The sequence below is a fragment of the Oncorhynchus kisutch genome, linkage group LG16 (assembly GCF_002021735.2).
Source record: "Oncorhynchus kisutch isolate 150728-3 linkage group LG16, Okis_V2, whole genome shotgun sequence".
NCBI lineage: Eukaryota > Metazoa > Chordata > Actinopteri > Salmoniformes > Salmonidae > Oncorhynchus > Oncorhynchus kisutch.
This window is the reverse complement of record NC_034189.2, coordinates 48,344,090-48,362,720: the sequence shown is the minus strand read 5'-3', so window position 1 is coordinate 48,362,720 and position 18,631 is coordinate 48,344,090. Positions and strand designations below refer to the sequence as shown.

Here is an 18,631-nt window from a genome sequence, read left to right as displayed (position 1 = left end):
GTGCTTAGGGTAGACCGAGGCTAAATTAACACATTTTGCCTTTTACTTATTTCTGAAAAGATTGTTTGAGTTAGATTAATAATATTTTTATACAAACAACACACATGTCTTAGCAACCATTACACACTGTAATTACGTTTCTAGGACATACAGACGTTTACAGTTCAACGAGAGTGGCAGAAGTGAAATGTTACAATTAAATGTAACAGGCTGCAGGGTTCAAACAGGCTGCTCTCTTCAATTGTAAAAATAAGTGTTAATTGAAAAATGTTATGATTTGAAACTGATATTTGGATGGAAATAAACTAAGTTGACAAAAAAAAAGTTATAATTAAAAACGAATTATCCAAAATGAATATAAGCATTCAAAAGTATGAACTGTACTTAAAAAAAGGTATTATCTTAGTTGTACTGGGAAACTTGATGTAAAGAAGTGAAATGTTCTATCATTATGTGAATGTGTCTAAATACCATATAAAATACAAATTTATAAAATGTTTCATTTGATCCCCAATTACTAATTTTAATCTAATCTGAGTCTTTTGAAAAAAAAATACTACAATAATTATTGTCATCAACTAATCAAATGATCTATTCTTACAGATAAATTGTTTATGATTAGATACATGGGGAATGTTCCACTGGTCATAAAAAAATGGAGGCATCAAGACTATTCATGTTAGGCCTCAAAACACGTTTTGGTCAAAAAAAAAAAAAAAGATTGACTGGTACTCCTAAAACGTCTCAGGTATGTAGAGATATTAACCAAGTATTAGCACATTGAATAACAGCTTTCTAAGTGGTTTCCAATTTGTAGGTGTTACAACTGACCCTGTGCATACTACTACTTGTGCCATAAAGGCCCATGCCTCATGGCAGAGGATGCAGCATGCTGTTATTGTTCCATGACCATACTATCCCAACCTCATTGGCTTTTCTTGTCTTGTTTCAGATAGAGGAGAACTCTAGCCATCCGTCATACCCAGCTGATGGGTATGTGTGAATGTGTTAGTGTAGATGTGTCAGGCCTTGCAGTGCTGAAGCAGCACAGAATGGTTTGTGGTTAATACAGGGATACAGGCTGTACTGTGCTGTTGCAGTAATGCCTGGAGAAACATGGAAAAAAGGATTGGAAGAGTGAAAGCAATACACAAATAGTTCCACCTGCTACGCTAAGCCCTGGAGGGCCACGGTGTATGCAGGCTTTTGTTACAACCCAGCTCTAACACACCTGATTCAACTAATTGTGGTTTAAGACCACTATCAATTAAAACATAGAGTGCCCGGAGCACAAGCCTGCATACACCGTGGCCCGCCAGGTCCAGAGTTGCCCAACCTGTGCTTACACCCACCCTATCCCCTCAGACGTAGACACAGAAGTGTCTAAGGCAAGGACTTGAGAGTTCAGCCTGGGTACAAGAGAGGATGGCTGTGGTGTTATGTGCATGTCTGTGACAACGTGAGCGAAGCCTGGACATCCAAGGCTTGTGACCGCCATTCTGTGACTGGCTGCCTTGCTGTAGCAGCACGTAAATATTGGAGTTCACCACTGCTGAAGCCTCCAGTATTGACGGTGCTGTTGAAGCAAAGCATTGCCGTTCGACATCAGTGTATGGGCTACCTGGTTGAATTAGACAAATAGTTAATTTTTGTATTTTTATGTTTTATTTGTATTCTTGATCAAATACATTCTCAATTCTATTTCAATTTAAAGAATTGTACTTTTTGGAAATATACTTTAGGACACAGGAAATTGATGTCAAATAAAATATACTGTATAAATTGAGACTAATGGTGAGGTGAAGTATATTGACATTATGGCCCTCAACATTATTATCCTTTGTCGCCATCTGCTGGTCAATCCAGTCTGACTCTCAGAGAATGGATCCATCTCAATAGTCTGAAATCCACTGATTTCTCACTTCCCCCCTGCTGCTCCGCCAATGGACAATCCCTCAGGGACATTCTACCTGCCCCAATGGACATTTGCCCTGCCCCCACCCCCCAATGGACATGTATTAGTGTTACAGTTGTAAATATGTGTATGTTTTAATTATTATTTGTATTGTTTCATTCACTTCTCTTTTTGACCTGCACTGTCGGAGCTCGGAGCTTAAGAATTTCACTGTACCCTGCAATTACATCTGCAACTCTGTGCATGTGACTAATAAACTCATCATACAGTATGGAGCCCTTGAGGAATTGGCCAATGGGAGACACTGAGATGGGTATAATAGTGTAACTTCCCCACACCTGGCAGAGAAGTCATCCCTGGCTAGTTGGTCAGTCCCACATTGGAACACCATGTCGGGGTGAGAGGGTCTCTGGACCGGTACAGGATGAGATGTGCTGGAGTTCTAAGGCAGGTGTGGGAAATTCCCATTCAGATTTGGATGTTCCACGAAAATGGATATCCTTGTCGCCAAAGCCTCCAGAGATTTGTTGTTGGAGCAGAATATTTGGAAGAATCCGTGTTTCCTGGACAGAGAAGCGCAATTCTAGAACCTCAACTCTGGATCGATGGATGTTCCTCTCAGCCGAAAGTGCCAATGGATACAAACCATAGAACTGTGCTTCTTGAGCCAAGCCATTGTAGTCAGAGAATTCTGCTGGCAAGGTAATTTGACCTGTCCTCATATAATCCAGGATGTATTTAAAGAAAGTCCAATCTCTATCTACAAAAACTTGTCCACTGATAACTTTAAAATCTGTATCTTTGCCATCCAGGATCCTAGCTATTCTTGAGTCTTGGTGTCTTCTGAGAGTTGACAGAGTAGTGGTGAATTTTTGACCTCCATTATTGAATGATATTAGGTCCTGGGCACTCATGTTTAGATGACTGACAGTTTAAATCATTGCAGACAAGAATGGGTCTAAGGAGAGGAGTGGTATTCAGTGAACATATCCTGGCAACACCAACCGTAAACAAAACAAATCTCATGCTAGGTGAGTGCAGTCACATAACTTCAGTTGGAGAGGCTGGTGACAGTACAGAATGTTACCACTAGGAGCTAATATGAGCCACAAATTGAGATTGATCATTGAGCCCCAATGGAGTAAATTGAGTAATAAAACACAGGAGGTTGGAGGCACCTTAATTGGGGAGGACGGGCTCGTGGTAATGGCTGGAGCGGAATAGTATCAAATACATCAAACACATGGTGTTCATTCCGTTACAACCATAATTATGAGCTGTCCTCCCCTCAGCAACCTCAGGTGGTACTAAAGTTACTAAATGGAGTACAGTGAGGTTGCCCCCCCCCAGGTGGATGGTTTGGCTCCAGACAGTAGACATTGGTCTAAAGTTACATCTACATTCATTCAACATGGGATTAGCATTATTCATTTTTTGTTGCATTGTTTTTTATGTTTTAGCTTTGTGTCTGTTTTATTCAGACTACACTCCTGTCTGTTTAGTTCAGTAAATGACAGTGAGTGGCACTTAATCTGCACTAATCTGAAAAAACAGGAGGGGTAATATGTGAGAATATTTTTCTGTGGTCTTCCCAAGTTCAATATGATCATGTTTATTTAGTTGTAGGTAATAAATTAAAGCAATGCTAAACAACAAAATGTAGTAGTGATTTGATTGTTTTTTGTTCACATATTAGTGTAGCTACATTTGTGTGGATTAACAGTAAAGTCAATTCATTTTTTGTTTAATTTGTGAAGCATTGATCTTCAGTGATTCTTCATAATGAAGTCCTTCCTCCCTTTGGGCTCAAATCCAACCTATCTGTCAACAACAGCAAGCAATCAGTGTAAAGTAGCCAGCCATAGTTGATTAGCAAGTCGTTTGGTAATAATGTACAGTATCTTCATTGGAGACTAAAAAACAACTGGATATATTGCAGCAATTTAAAGGTATCAACTAGTTACATTGCGCAACTATGTTGCAAGGAAGTCGGTTACACCATGCACACATACTAGCCATAGGTCCTCCTCCCCCAATTGACAGGATTCCGTGGCTCCTCCTTGACGAGATTATCCCATCGCGGTGTATCACGTCTGGCCAGCCACCCTTCGGCAAAACAGCAGTACGTTTTCTCTTTTCCCACCGGAGCTTCAAGTGCAGGACTAGCTAAACATCCCGAACACAGACAACCATGGCAGAAAACGCCGACTTGGATAACCACCGAATTAAGAGCTTCAAAAACAAGGGGCGCGATGTCGAGGTGAGAATCCAGCTAGGCTAACGTTAGTTGGCTGGCTAACTAGCCGTTAGCAACGAGTGCTTGCGAACACTCGGGGTTACCTAGCTCTCAATTCGGTTTGGTTGCTGCAGTATTCATTGTCAGTCATTGTTGAAGTTCTCTTTTTCTATAATGTGTCGCAGATTATGATATATCATCCACATTCACTAACTAGCTAAAGTTTATCATGCGGAGCGGGCGCGGCTTTCGCAAGGCCTGCTAGCTAGCCAGGAAAGTTGCTAACTCTGTGCTTGCTAGCAGCTAGCTAGGTTGTGACAAACATATTTTTTGAAATTTACTCTTGGCATCAACTAAACTAAATTAAAGTAATAGTTATAATTGGTAAACGGCATCAGACAACTAACTATCTTGATGTTGGTCATGGGCATGACATTTGATATTTCGAGTTGGCAAGTCAGTCACTGTAACTTAACTGAGCTAGATACGCTTACCAGCTAACCAAACCAGCTAATTATAGCTAGTTGTATGTGTTAAAATGGGCGGATGATGCACATTAACTGTTACAAAACTAGCACAACTCAACTTCTACGGCTGCAACAGTTGAGATTCGGCGTTATTAATCAGTTTATAATAATATACCCAGCTAACTCCTACGTGAATGAACAGCTTGCAATTCAATAACCCAGTGACCGCAGGGTGGGTGTTCAACAAACAGTGAGTTAGAGCAGTTGCACCATGGCACATCTGGAACTAAAGCTAATGATGCTACTGTCACCATGCTGATTCAATAAACATCCCGAGTGGCGCAGCGGTCTAAGGCGCTGCATCTCAGTGCTAGAGGCGTCACGACAGACCCTGCTTCGAATCCAGGCTGTCTCACAACCTGCTGTATTTGGAGTCCCATAGGGTGGTGCACGATTGGCCCAGCGTCGTCCGGGTTTTGGCCCGGGTAGGTAGTCTCTGTAAATAAGAATTTGTTCTTAACCGACTTGCCTACTTAAATAAAGGTACAATTAAAACCCAGTACTCAATGATTAGGGCCACACATTGAATTCAAATGGACATGCCATTTCCCTTGTATCTGTATAGATCACACATCCTTAACATAAATATTCCACTTTTGGGATGACATTACATGTTGACTATCCCATATTCTTATGTATTAGAAACACAGTAATCTCGGCATGATGGATTACTGTCCATCTGGTATGTGCTATATTGAGCAGAGAGGAAACAGAAGTGCGGCATGGTTGTTTTGGGACCAAGTGCCAGTGTGACTTGCACATGTCTGACGACCCACCAGCCCCGCTGACAAGCTTGCAGCAGCTAAGCCAAGAATATGAGATGGATCACTTGTTGTCAGAGACGAAAGGCCTTGTCCAGACACAGCCCCTATCCTTTAGGCACAGTAACCTATTAGATCTATAGAAGTGCCCCAGGGCAACACACTCACCCTGCTCCTATGCTGCTCTGTACCATCACTCATTCATATATCCTTATGTACATATTCTTTATCCCCTTACACTGTGTATAAGACAGTAGTTTTGGAATTGTTAGTTAGATTACTTGTTGGTTATTACTGCATTGTCGGAACTAGAAGCACAAGCATTTCGCTACACTCGCATTAACATCTGCTAACCATGTGTATGTGACAAATAAAATTTGATTTGATTTGGTGCTGAATTCTACTGCATCAGAGGACACACACAGCATCTTCAGTGAGATTTAGGCTGTGTTTAGACTTCAAGGAATGTTAAAAGCTGTAGGTTACAGAAAATGTATCCCTTTCACAAGTTCTGACCTACACCACCACAGAGGGCCACAGTGACTGCCGTGTATGACGTTGTTACAATAATAATCCCAACATATAACAGGATACTCCACAATCAACATTGGCTATGCAGGATAAGTAGTATTCAAATGTAAAGAAAGGTTGAAGACCTCTGGTGTGTTGTCCAGGAGCTGAGGCAGTCTTCCCTCTCACAGGAAGTCACCCTCTTGTCCCAGCATGGAATGAGTGTCCTAAAGAAATGCCTGGAATTCCATAGATTTGATCGATCGTTGTTGAGTTTCAGAGGTCTCTGACTTCCTCCTCCCAGCTGGCCAGCTGAGCCACTCTCAGGCTTTCTCTCATGGCTGATTCACTATCCTCCCTAAACACCGTTCCCACAAAAGGCAGTGTTGGCAAAACATTGTGTTCCGTCTTCAATAGATGGAGTGTTTCAAACACATACGGAACCACATCAGATTTTTACTGCGACCTTGAGTTAGGGTGTCAGATCAGGGGCAGGGTTTTGCCAGCAGCAGCGAGTCACACCTTTGAGTTGGTGGATAAATGTAAACAGAATCATTGCTTGCATGAGGGAGGTTACACAGCGTTAGTAATAGGAACCAGGATGCCCCGACTGGCAATCAAGTTAACATGATCCTCTGCCGCCTGTTGCCAACATGCAGCAGTACACTTGTAATCTAAAGCCCAGTCTGTAAACAAAATGGAGCCAGTTCCAATGGACTAACATTGCATGTGGTTTGTTTGAGTGTATGGGCTGTCTTTTTAATGCTCCAGTAGTTAGGCTCATCTCTGACTGTTCTCCTCTCTCTCTTACAGACTATGCGAAGACATCGCAATGAAGTGACAGTGGAGCTGAGAAAGGTGAGCCTCAGCATCTCAATTGACTGTTTATAGTTGTCGCATCTAATGAACTAACCCATTAGCCTACTTCTGCTCCTCCCCACACTGAAATTAGAAAGGCTAAATCTCCACACTATCCTCTTGAGTTTCACCCTTCACCTCTCTGGTCTCTGTTTGTGTCCTGGCCCACTCCACAGATGCCATTCCAGTGCTGCAGTGTCTGTCATGTACCTCTTATTTAGGTATGTGTGGCACAACAGACAGACACTGTCTTTTTGTATTGATACATGCAGGCCCTTTTTCCAGCCTGTTAAGTCTCTCTGGGATGTGGATGTTAGGTGGAAGCAGGGTTATAGAATTAATTAATCTTTATTTTGATGGGAAATGTTGCAGTTTCTGTTTATCAAATTGGCCGAGACCGAGCAGCCTGGTCCACCCCCTGCCCCTTATGGGCTGCTCTGTCTGCTGAGTCCTTTTGTTTCTAAGTAGGTGTGTGTGAGGAAACTACCCCCCTTCTTATGCTCAGGTTGTTGTTGAAGAGTCAGGATGCCTTGGCTGTATTTAGGTCATCCCTCTCTCGCTCTCCCACCCTGTCAGAGAGGCCAGACTGGTCTTACCCCTCAGCCTTGGGGAGGGTTTCCCTCTCCTGGCCTGCAGAGCTCTGGCCAGGGGCCATTAAGTAGGTTCATCAGACACACAGGCTTGTCTTGGACGTATGACTCTAGAGCAGCTGCTCTGGGTAGAACCATGACTTTTAGAGGGGATGGTGCCAAACTGAAGTTAGATCAGCATCTGTGGGGGGGGGGGGGGGACTTCATTCCACTGGAATATGACTCTGAGCTAGAGCTGAGATGGATGATACAATAAAATGATTGACACCGACCATACCGGTCACTTATTGAAGGCATTTAGCTGATATCGTTCATTGCGATAAGACGCCTATATTAGAGAAAAGAGAAGTTTGAAATCAAATACATTTTCTAAAATGGGTGATTTGAGAAAATGTACAAGCATCATACTAGTAGCTTAAAGGATCATTTTAAACTGTGGTGCACATCAATGTTCCAAACCTATCATGATTGCATCAATTCAGACAATTTAGCGCGGTATGGATTTTTGTCCATATCGCCCAGCTCTACTCTGAGCCCTTGGTCTTTGCACTAAGGCCCCAACGTGTCCTCTGAATGCAGCTTGCAGAAGTGTTTCAGGAAGTCTGAGCTGACCAGCAGTTTTGTAGAAACATATCCAGTAGGCCTGTATGATTTGATGACAAGTGAGAGAACTTCAGTTTTTTTTATGCTAAAAAGCCCTACCCTTACAGAAGAGCAAACCACTAATGTAGGATGAGTGACACAGCAGTTCTCTCACATAGCAGTATGTGTGCTGCAGAAGAGAACCGTCTGTGCAGAGATGGATGCATTCCTCCCTCGTGCTATCTGCCACTAACATCACTGGGAGGTTATGGGAGCAGTCTTAGCCTGTAGGAGTCAAGCAGGGAATCTATTCCCTCGCTGTGTGGGTGAATGTTTCCAATAGCATTCACTCCTATATTCCTTCTAGGATTCAACACTTAAAATATATATATATATATCCCCCCCCAGAACAAACGAGATGAGCACCTTCTGAAGAAGAGGAACGTTCCACAGGAGGAGAGCCTGGAAGACTCAGACATAGACTCTGACTTCAAAGGGGTGAGTCAGTCCTCATTTTCTCTCACACTATGGCTTCAAGTTCAGGAATGACAGGGATATGTTTCCTATCTCTAACCTTGCAACATGTAAACGCGTAGCTACAGCAAATCTCACAACTCTAGTTTTTTGTTTTGCAGCAAAATGTAACACTGGAAGCCATCTTACAGGTAAGCCTGCATTCTGTCAGTGTTGTTGGGACCCATCCCGTACATACACCTTGAGCTGTTGGTGCTAACCTCGTGTTCTCGCTCTCCTTCCTGTCAGAATGCTGTCAGTGACAACGGACTCATCCAGCTCAGTGCCGTGCAGGCAGCCAGAAAACTCCTGTCCAGTGACAGAAACCCCCCCATCGACGACTTGATTAAGTCCGGCATCCTGCCCATCCTGGTCAAATGCCTGGAGAGGGACGACAAGTAAGTCTGCTTTATGGGGGGAGGAAGAGACTGTATGGGTCATGGGGCACCTTTGCCCTGGAAGAGTAATTCAAAGATGGTGGTAAATTGCCCCTGTGGTAATTCTGTGTGATGCCCCTTTTCAAAAGTCAGAGAAGGGCGAAAGGAGAGGTGTCTGAAAACCGGAGTGTGAATGAGTGGGTAGACTAGCCCCGTATGTGTCAGACTGCTCTCTCTCCATTGTCTCTCTCTACATTCTCTGTCATGCTCTGGGGATACTGGTGTGCCCTCCCTCTCCTCTGCATGGCTGGGCTGATGTGAACACTGTAGCAGGCTGCAGACACACAGACGGATAGGAGAGAAAGTGTGTGTACCGCTCTGCTGCACTAGCACTGCCCCACAGCTGACAGCTCTGTCTCTTCAGTGGTGGGGATGGGGAGCGATTAGGGGGGACTCTCCTGGAGGGGGGGTGGTTTGTGTTTTGTGTAAACAGGAGGGTGGGGGAGGTTGGGTGATGGAGGCAGGAGCGTGAGGAGACGCAGAGAGAGAGATGGATAGATATACACCCACATACACTACCGTTCAGAAGTTTGAGGTCACTTAGAAATGTCCTTGTTTTGAAAGAAAGCACTTTTTTTTGTCCCTTAAAATAACATCAAATTGATCAGAAATACAGTGTGGACATTGTTAGTGTTGTAAATGACTATTGTAGCTGGAAACGGCTTATTTTTAATGGAATATCTACACGGGTGTACAGAGGCCCATTATCAGCAATCATCACTCCTGTCTTCCAATGGCACGTTGTGTTAGCTAAACTTGGATTATCCTTTTAAAAGGCTAATTGATCATTCAAAAACCCTTTTGCAATTATGTTAGCACAGCTGAAAACTGTTGTTCTGATTAAAGAAGCAATAAAACTGGCCTTCTATAGACTAGTTGAGTATCTGGAGTATCAGCATTTGTGGGTTTGATTACAGGCTCAAAATGGCCAGAAACAAATGACTTTTTTCTGAAACTCATCAGTCTATTCTTGTTCTGTGAAATGAAGGCTATTCCATGTGAGAAATTGCCAAGAAACTGAAGATCTCGTACAACACTATGTTCTACTCACTTCACAGAACAGTACAAACGGCCTCTAACCAGAATAGAAAGGAGTGGGAGTCCCTGGTGCACAACTGAGCAAGAGGACAAGTGCATTCGTGTCTAGTTTGAGAAACGGACGCCTCACAAGTCCCTCAACTGGCAGCTTCATTAAATAGTACCTGCAAAACACCAGTTTCAATGTCAACAGTGAAGAGGCGACTCCGGGATGCTGGCCTTCTAGGCAGAGTTGCAAAGAAAAAGCCATATCTCAGACTGGCCAATAAAAAGTAGAATATTAAGCTGGGCAAAAGAACACAGACACTGAACAGAGGAACTCTGCCTAGAAGGCCAGCATCCCGGAGTCGCCTCCTCACTGTTGGTGTTGAGACTGGACAGAGGAACTCTGCCTAGAAGGCCAGCATCCCGGAGTCGCCTCCTCACTGTTGGTGTTGAGACTGGACAGAGGAACTCTGCCTAGAAGGCTAGCATCCCGGAGTCGCCTCCTCACTGTTGGTGTTGAGACTGGACAGAGGAACTCTGCCTAGAAGGCCAGCATCCTGGAGTCGCCTCCTCACTGTTGACGTTGAGACTATTGTTTTGCGGGTACTATTTAAAGAATCTGCCAGTTGAGGACTTGTGAGGCATCTCTTTCTCAAATTAGACACTCCAATGGACTTGTCCTCTTGCTCAGTGGTGCACTGGGGCCTCCTACTCCTTTCTATTCTGGTTAGAGGCAGTTTGCGCTAGCACAACGTGCCATTGGAAAACAAGAGTGATGGTTGCTGATAATGGGCCTCTGTACACCTATGTAGACATTCCATTAAAAATCATCCTTCTCCAGTTACAATAGTCATTTACAACATTAATGTCTACACTGTATTTCAGATCAATTTGAAAAATTTAGCTTTTCTTTCAAAAACAAGGTATATAGGAGCCACAGAAGACCACATTAGACCGAGGTGGGGGTTAGTGGTGATGCAGGTTGATATGGATTGTTGATCAGTAGCCATGTGCTGTTGATGGGCTTATTGGTCGTGTTTTGTTGTCTGGGGACAGCTTCTGTTTGTCTCTTCATATAGCTAGGCTCATTTACTCTCTCCTCTTCCCCAGTCCCTCTCTCCAGTTTGAGGCTGCCTGGGCGTTGACCAACATAGCATCAGGGACGTCACAACAGACTCAAGCAGTTGTCAAATCTAGTAAGTAGTTGCTAGTTCTTCTGTGGCCCAGTTTCAAACTGACCCATCAGGCATACATAATGGACCGGTCTATATGAGCCAACCTATCCATCTGGTTCCTGGTATAGAAACACCTGTTCTCAGCTGTCTTCCCCATTTCTCTGTCTCTTGTTTGCCAGACCCTCACTCTACCTCTGTCTAACTGATGTCTCTGTCTCTCTTTGTTGTCTACAACGTTGTCTAACATATGGGTCTGCCTTTCTCTCTACATGTCCAGATGCTGTGCCTCTATTTCTGCGGCTGCTACAATCTCCTCACCAGAACGTATGTGAACAGGCCGTGTGGGCGCTAGGCAACATCATCGGTGAGTGATGGGTCGCACACATGCATACACACACACACTGGCCGATGCCAGTCAATGACACACCTGTGTTCTTCCCGTGCAGGCGATGGACCGCAGTGCAGGGATTACGTAATCTCCCTGGGCGTGGTCAAGCCCCTGCTGTCATTTATTAACCCCTCCATCCCCATCACCTTCCTCCGCAACGTCACCTGGGTCATCGTCAACCTCTGCCGCAACAAGGACCCACCGCCCCCCATGGAGACAGTACAGGAGGTAAGACAGACAGAGGTGTGTGAGACCCAGCACAGTCATTCAATCGAGCTGGATTTCGTTGATATCCATCTTGTCTCATCGCTGCAACGGGTTCGGGAGAGGAGAAGGTCGAGTCATGCGTCTTCTGAAACATGACCCGCCAAACAGCGCTTCTTAACACCTGTCCGCTTAACCAGGAAGCCAGCTGCACCAATGTGTTGGAGGAAACACTGTTCAACTGACGACTGAAGTCAGCCTGCAGGCGCCCAGCCCGCCACAAGTCGCTTTAGCGCGATGATCCAAGTAAAGCCCCCCCCCCCCCCCCGGCCAAACCCTCCCCTAACCCAGACGACACTGGGCCATTTGTAAGGCAGGGACTCCTGGTCACGGCCGGTTGTGACACAGCCTGGAATCGAACCCAGGTCTGTAGTGACACTTCAAGCACGGCGATGCTGTGCCTTAGACTGCTGCACCACTCGGAGGCCAATCTGACTGAATTATGATCTTCACATAGACGTTTGTCTACAATATTAGTTGAACCCTTTGCCCAACAGCTCTGGCTGTGTTCCATGTGTTTGGCTCTGAGGACAATCAGACGATGGGGGATTTGATTAGGGAAAGTGGTCTGGGACTTTGGGTGCTGCCTAGCATTCTACTTCCCTGTTCCCAACCATCCTCTAGCCTGGTCCTGGAGGTCTGCAGTGTCTGCCTGCTGAAACAGAAAACACCCTGGGTCCTGCTGGTTGATCTATAGTCGCTTCATTGTACGCCTCCAATCATTATGCCTGACTCTCTCTCCTCTCTACCACTTCCAGATTCTACCTGCTCTCTGTGTATTGATATACCACACTGATATAAATGTAAGTATCACCCTACTATCACAACAGCAAAGCTAGTTGCTTTGCCATTCCCTATGGAAATTCCCTGTTTCTAAATCCGTCCTCTCTCTGTGGTCAGATCCTAGTGGATACAGTGTGGGCCTTGTCCTATCTCACAGATGGAGGGAACGAACAGATCCAGATGGTCATCGACTCGGGGGTTGTCCCCTTCCTCGTCCCCCTGCTCAGCCACCAAGAGGTCAAAGTTCAGGTATGTCTACTTCCTTTCCCCTGATTGGAAGTAGGATTAGGGCTGTTACGGTGACCGTTATTACCGCCACATCAATGGTCATTAGTCATGTCCGCAGTCAAATGCCACGTGACTGTTTAGTCAGGGTAACTAGGCTTCTATAGCTCTGCTGCTGCTGTTCTTTAGTAACCTACCAAACTTGCTAACTGCCTAGTACTCAGCACTCTATTGTCCCTCTAATCACTCTGACATTAATGCAAATGTATTTGAAAATCTAATCAAACACTTAATGAGAGCTCATGTTGCGCAACATTTTAATAGGCTATGCAATTGCGTGAGAGAACAGTGATGGCTTCTATTAAAAAGAGGAGGTTCCCATCAGCTTTCTATAGGCTAGGCCTACTATATTTATTTCTCAACTTTCCTAATATTAAGCACATTGCTTCTCTTTACAACAGGAGTATAGCCTACCTGGCTGGCATGAAAATAAACCACAGCGTCCTCCATTCACTATATAAGTGCATTACATTAAAGCATTACATGCAGACTCGCATTTACGTTCACTTTGAGAAGTGTTTTCCTGCTAATTGATTGAATTTTGGAACATTCATGCTTATAGCCTACTGCCGTGTGCGCATTGCTGCACTTATGTAATGAAATAGCCTAATAGTTTATCAACATTTTAAGAGAAATGCTCTGATCTGTTGCATCAACCTCATTGCTTTTAAAGTTTTTTTTGATGCGAGTGGTTGTATTAATTTGGGCTTTATCGCATTCCACAACAGGCCCAGAGTATGTTTAGAATAATTATTTATTTCACAGGACAAGCGGACCAACAGAATAGGTACATTTTTGTACTATGGGGGATAGTAGATTGACATAGGCTATTGCTTCTGCTGTTCGTTAGACCTACTCATCTTGTTGGCTGATGAAAAGTAGGCTAAATGTGGACAGTTCTAACATCAAGCCGAAGCGCGCAGTTTCGTCACGATGTGTCGGTCTTCACTTGTAGCCTACTTAGCTGAGATGCCTGTGAGAAGGACCTGATCACGTGACAGGCAGATTTTTTTTAGGTGATTAAGGTCACACAAGGTGATGCCACTGGGAAATTCGAGGCCCGTTGAGAATATTATCAAGTGCTTGTCAACTTGTGAATGAGAGACTGATGGTGTGCAGCCTGCACCAGAAACAGTGCTCATGCCATTCATGAGACTTTATTCAAATCATCATCAGTCGCATCATGCGGCCTTATGTTAAAATTTTTAATGCATTCTATCTCCCAACGTTGGTGTATCAACTAAAGTTGCATAAATAACTCAATTAAACATATAGGAGTACCTGTTTTTTATTATTGCTCAACACAGAATAGCCGCATTTGCAAACAACTTCAATTGTTTGGAGAAAATATCCTTTATTTAATTTAGCTATGTTCAATTGTGTTCTTCATACTATAAAATAATGCTTGTCTGCTAAACTAGTGTATCCCACAGTCATATGCCATAGCCAGATCAGGACCTAACATAAGGGCAACTCAGAGTATGCCATTCTGTTCTTCTGAAATAGACTACATTTTCTTTAGAGCTGTCTAAAATAAATAGTGGATTTATTGTGAGGGTGTAGGCTATATTACATGGATTTATTAGATGTTCCAAAGGTCTGCATCGGTGACTTGTAGGCTGTGTGGAAGCCAGGAGATGCTAAACGTGTTTATGTTAAATAACGGTCAATTACCGTGTGATTGACAGTTTATTTGCTTGACAATCACCGGCTGACAATTTCATGACCGTCACATCCCTAAGTAGGATGAAGTCACCCCTACTCTGATCTAAGGTCAGTTTCCAGTTTTCCCTCTAATGGTTGAGGTTAGGCTTGTGGGAAGGGTAATATACCTGGAACTTACTGTATGGAATGTGTGACTTCCTGTGACGTCATTAACCACCTATGATGTCATATCCTGTAGACTGCAGCTCTGAGGGCAGTGGGGAACATTGTGACGGGGACAGACGAGCAGACGCAGGTGGTGCTCAACTGTGACGTCCTCTCGCACTTCCCCAACCTGCTCACACACCCCAAGGAGAAGATCAACAAGGTAACAGGCACACTTTTAGATGCTTTTGGTGGCATATGTTTGTTTTGCTGTAACTAAGTCCTGTAGCGTTGAAATGGGATGGACCCCAGTGTCGTTTATTTCCAACAGTATCTATACCTCTGTGTAACGGTCTCAGTCGTACTCATGTGGTCCATGGTGTGCGTGTCTGTGGGTTTCTCTCAGCTGAATGGCTTCCTGTGTGTGTGTGTATCCCTCCCGCCCACTAGGAGGCCGTGTGGTTCCTGTCCAACATCACAGCAGGCAACCAGCAGCAGGTGCAGGCCGTCATCGACGCTGGCCTGCTGCCCATGATCATCCACCAGCTGGCTAAGGTGAGTCGCTGAGCCCTTATGTAGCCCTACGAAGCATTATGTAGCCCCTATGTCCTTGTGGAGATCTGTAAGGAACACTACCCTAACCACTGACAACCTCTCTCTGTGTTTGTCTGCAGGGAGACTTTGGCACACAGAAGGAGGCAGCCTGGGCCATCAGCAACTTGACAATAAGTGGAAGAAAAGATCAGGTATGTTCTACCAGGGCTGTTTCCATCAATACCCAATCCATACAGCGTTGCGTTTTGTAAGGTCCTGATTGGCTGGTTAAGTTTACCCGTCTGTAGGCAAAGCAAGGCCCTGATAGGCTGATCTGCTATGTTCTACCCGACCCTATAGGTGGAGTACCTGGTGCAGCAGAATGTGGTTCCTCCGTTCTGCAGCCTGCTGTCTGTGAAGGACTCCCAGGTGGTTCAGGTGGTCCTAGACGGCCTCAAGAACGTCCTCATCATGGCCGGGGAAGAGGCCAGCACCATCGCTGAGATCATAGAGGAGTGTGGAGGTCAGTGTGTGGGTTAGAGGGGGGAGTGCTTGTGTGTCAGTTCACCATGTTGCCATTGTATGACAGTGTAGTGTTACTGTGAAACACACATTCTAGATTGATTCACTGTGATGGACTTTCATGCTAATTTCTCTCTGCCCATCAGGTCTAGAGAAGATCGAGAACCTTCAGCAGCATGAAAACGAGGACATCTACAAACTAGCCTTCGAGATCATCGACCAGTACTTCTCAGGAGACGATGTGAGTACCTCTGCTCTGACAGAAGCCCTACAGTTTGCACACCGTTAGAACCCAGCGCTGTCCTGACAGTGCTGTGCTGGGTGTAGGATGTGTGCTACAGAAACGCAGGGCCTTTTTCCTCCACTTCCTCTGTCAATGGGGTAAGACGGAGGAATCGGCTATAGGCCTTGTTACATAATTCTATATAAAATTGAATGAAAATTTGACCTGTTTTCTGTAGTGACAGTGAATCGAGTCTCCACTCTGTGTGTTTGTTCATCTATGGCACCACCCTGATCCATTTTTTTCTCCTCCTTTCTTTTTAGATTGATGAGGATCCCAGCTTGATCCCCGAAGCCACTCAGGGCGGAACCTTCAACTTTGACCCCGCCACCAACCTGCAAGCAAAGGAGTTCAAGTTTTAAAGGCAAACGTCCACCTAGTAGGTCTAACTCTCTAGCTGCTCTGAACCCTCCAGTCACCTCCTTCCCAACATCAATCACTGACTCACTAACAACAACAGTTCAAGCACTGAAGGAAGGATCATTGTTATCCATCTCTTTTCAAGCATCTCACAGCGATGCTTATAAATGTTCCAGAAAGAGAAAACATTCCTGCAGTTGCCAAAAAGTTGCTATTATCCTCTTACTCAGACACGTTCACACACACATACACCCTGAAGAGACTGAAGTCATCTGTGTGCATGGACCAATGATCTTGTTCTACCAATCGTCATATCAACAAAGAAGAGGAATGGTCTCATTTAAAGGCGTGCTCTTCTCTGGAGTCTGGTCTCATGGTATGGGATCAGAGCACGTTGGACACAGCGACTGAAGACACTCAACCTCCGAGTTAATTGACTCTTGAGGAGTACGGACAGCATCTAGGCCGTCCTTTGTTAAACATTCTAATTGATGACCTCATCAAAGGGCTGTTAATTATTCAGTCCTCATTGAACTACAGTTTTTTTTTTTGGAACAGAACACTGAGAATGAATGCTCTCAAAACCCTTCTCAGAGGGTAGAGAAGTGAGCAGTCGACATATTCCCAAGTGGACTGAACAGATTTCAACAACCACCTATCACTATAATATTATTCCTTTTAGTTGTGAAATCATCATGAAATACAATGGATTTAAAGTACAAAAAAATATATTTAAAATTATGCAACAGGGAAATTCTGAAATGAATAACAAGGAAGACTTTGTAGCATTGATCTATGGATGGCTTGCTGGTGGAATGGTTTTTGGGTTGAGAGGAGGGGAATGGAGTTGAGCTGGAACCAAACGCACCTCTCCTCAGAACCTTTAAACTGGGTTTTGGATCAGTCCCTCTTACCAGGTTCTATCCTCTGAACGAGAAACCCCTCAACAACGAATAAGCCTTAAAAACCAGGCTTCAACTGGGCGTTTCCAAAAGACACATCTCCTCTTGCAGGGGAGACATCGTCGGACATTGAATTTAATGACTCAAGAATTTGAGGAAATATTTTGGAAAGATATATTGGTAGAGGGACAGAGAAAGACGATGTAACACTGATTTCATCTGTGTAGATTCCACATCTGCAGTTTCTATTCAGTCTTATGCACACTTCAGAGTCACCCCTCCCTCTGCTTACTGTGTGTGGAAAGCAATGTTTGCTTCGATAAGTCAGAGCTATGGTTGCATTGCAATGGTCCATTGACCATACAGTTGTTCTATATGCTACATCTAATTCTACAATTTAAGAGTATTTCCCCAACTGTCTGAAGTTTGGTCTGTACAAAGCAGCTGCATTTTGCCAGTCATCCATCGATGGCTGTAATGTTTTTACTGTTGAAAGATTAACAGGGAAGTTTTGTGTTTAAACGTGTAACGTGATCGATGACTTGATTGAAAATTATCTTGTGAACTCGACTTTTGTCTTGATTTCCCTCCAGCATTTATTTGTGAAGGGACTGGAAAAAAACAAATTACATTTGGACTAATGTAGTTACGTTTTGGCTGCTAACTACTGAGAAGGAATGGGGATTATTTCAGGGGAGCGGCCCACGCCTTTTTGGACTAGCCATTCACAACCGATGAACAAAGTCTAGCTGGTGTACAGTCATTGATCTAGATTCTAGAGACATAGAATGAGAGCCACTTTAAAGAATGGAATTTTTGTCTTGTATCAAACTGATACAAGCTTATGCTTTTGGGCAAGATTTTTACTTGCTAACGAAACATGTACTAAAGACGAAAAAGCAACAGATAGCATTTTGGCCTCTGTCTTACTTTTTATACATTTTAGAATCCATATCTCTTTAAGGTGGCTCACAATGTTCCTTTCAACTCTTGTGCATATTAAAGAAAATGAGTTGAAATCCATTTTGCCTTTGTGTTTTTTAATTTTGGTAACTTATGTTTTTTCACTCGGTAAACTGAGAACCATGGCAAATGCACACGGTTTATTTGGAACCCCATTTTGTTTTTGCAGAAACAGCAGCTACTCTTCCTGGGGTCCACAAAACTGATAGACAAGGACAGTTGCACAAATGTATAATGCCAGTGGTGGAAGAAGTACCCAATTGTCTTACTTGAGTAAAAGTAAAGATACCTTAATAGAAAATGACTCCAGTAAGTGAGTCTCCCAGTAAAATAATACTTGAGTAAAAGTCTAGGTTTTAAATGTACTTAAGTATAAATAATTTCAAATTCCTTATTATGTTTCAAATTCCT

General features: G+C 43.9%; 1 protein-coding gene across 2 annotated transcripts; it reads left to right on the top strand.

Moving 5' to 3' along the window:
• The first annotated feature begins 3,901 nt into the window (after positions 1 to 3,901).
• LOC109879656 (importin subunit alpha-4) lies at positions 3,902 to 18,280 on the top strand. Of its 2 annotated transcripts, none has more exons than XM_031792729.1 (16): positions 3,902 to 4,175; positions 6,763 to 6,807; positions 8,388 to 8,477; positions 8,615 to 8,644; positions 8,742 to 8,890; positions 11,063 to 11,148; positions 11,405 to 11,491; positions 11,574 to 11,743; positions 12,538 to 12,582; positions 12,680 to 12,811; positions 14,751 to 14,879; positions 15,107 to 15,211; positions 15,331 to 15,402; positions 15,551 to 15,713; positions 15,859 to 15,953; positions 16,259 to 18,280. In XM_031792729.1, the coding sequence occupies exons 1-16, from the start codon at positions 4,107 to 4,109 to the stop codon at positions 16,355 to 16,357; spliced, it is 1,566 nt and encodes a 521-aa protein (XP_031648589.1). In that variant the 5' UTR covers positions 3,902 to 4,106; the 3' UTR covers positions 16,358 to 18,280. The 2 variants fall into 2 exon arrangements, with proteins under 2 accessions (XP_031648589.1, XP_031648588.1); XM_031792728.1 differs by having other exon boundaries at positions 3,903 to 4,175; positions 11,399 to 11,491.
• Positions 18,281 to 18,631: the final 351 nt, after the last annotated feature.

What these genes read in the sequence shown, in the direction of transcription:
- LOC109879656 (XM_031792728.1), top strand. Translation starts at nt 4,107, where the DNA reads ATGGCAGAAAACGCCGACTTGGATAACCACCGAATTAAGAGCTTCAAA. An exon ending in CCAAGGAGAAGATCAACAAG is followed by an intron (nt 14,880 to 15,106) that starts GTAACAGGCACA and finishes CCCGCCCACTAG; the next exon opens with GAGGCCGTGTGGTTCCTGTC. An exon ending in TAAGTGGAAGAAAAGATCAG is followed by an intron (nt 15,403 to 15,550) that starts GTATGTTCTACC and finishes CCGACCCTATAG; the next exon opens with GTGGAGTACCTGGTGCAGCA.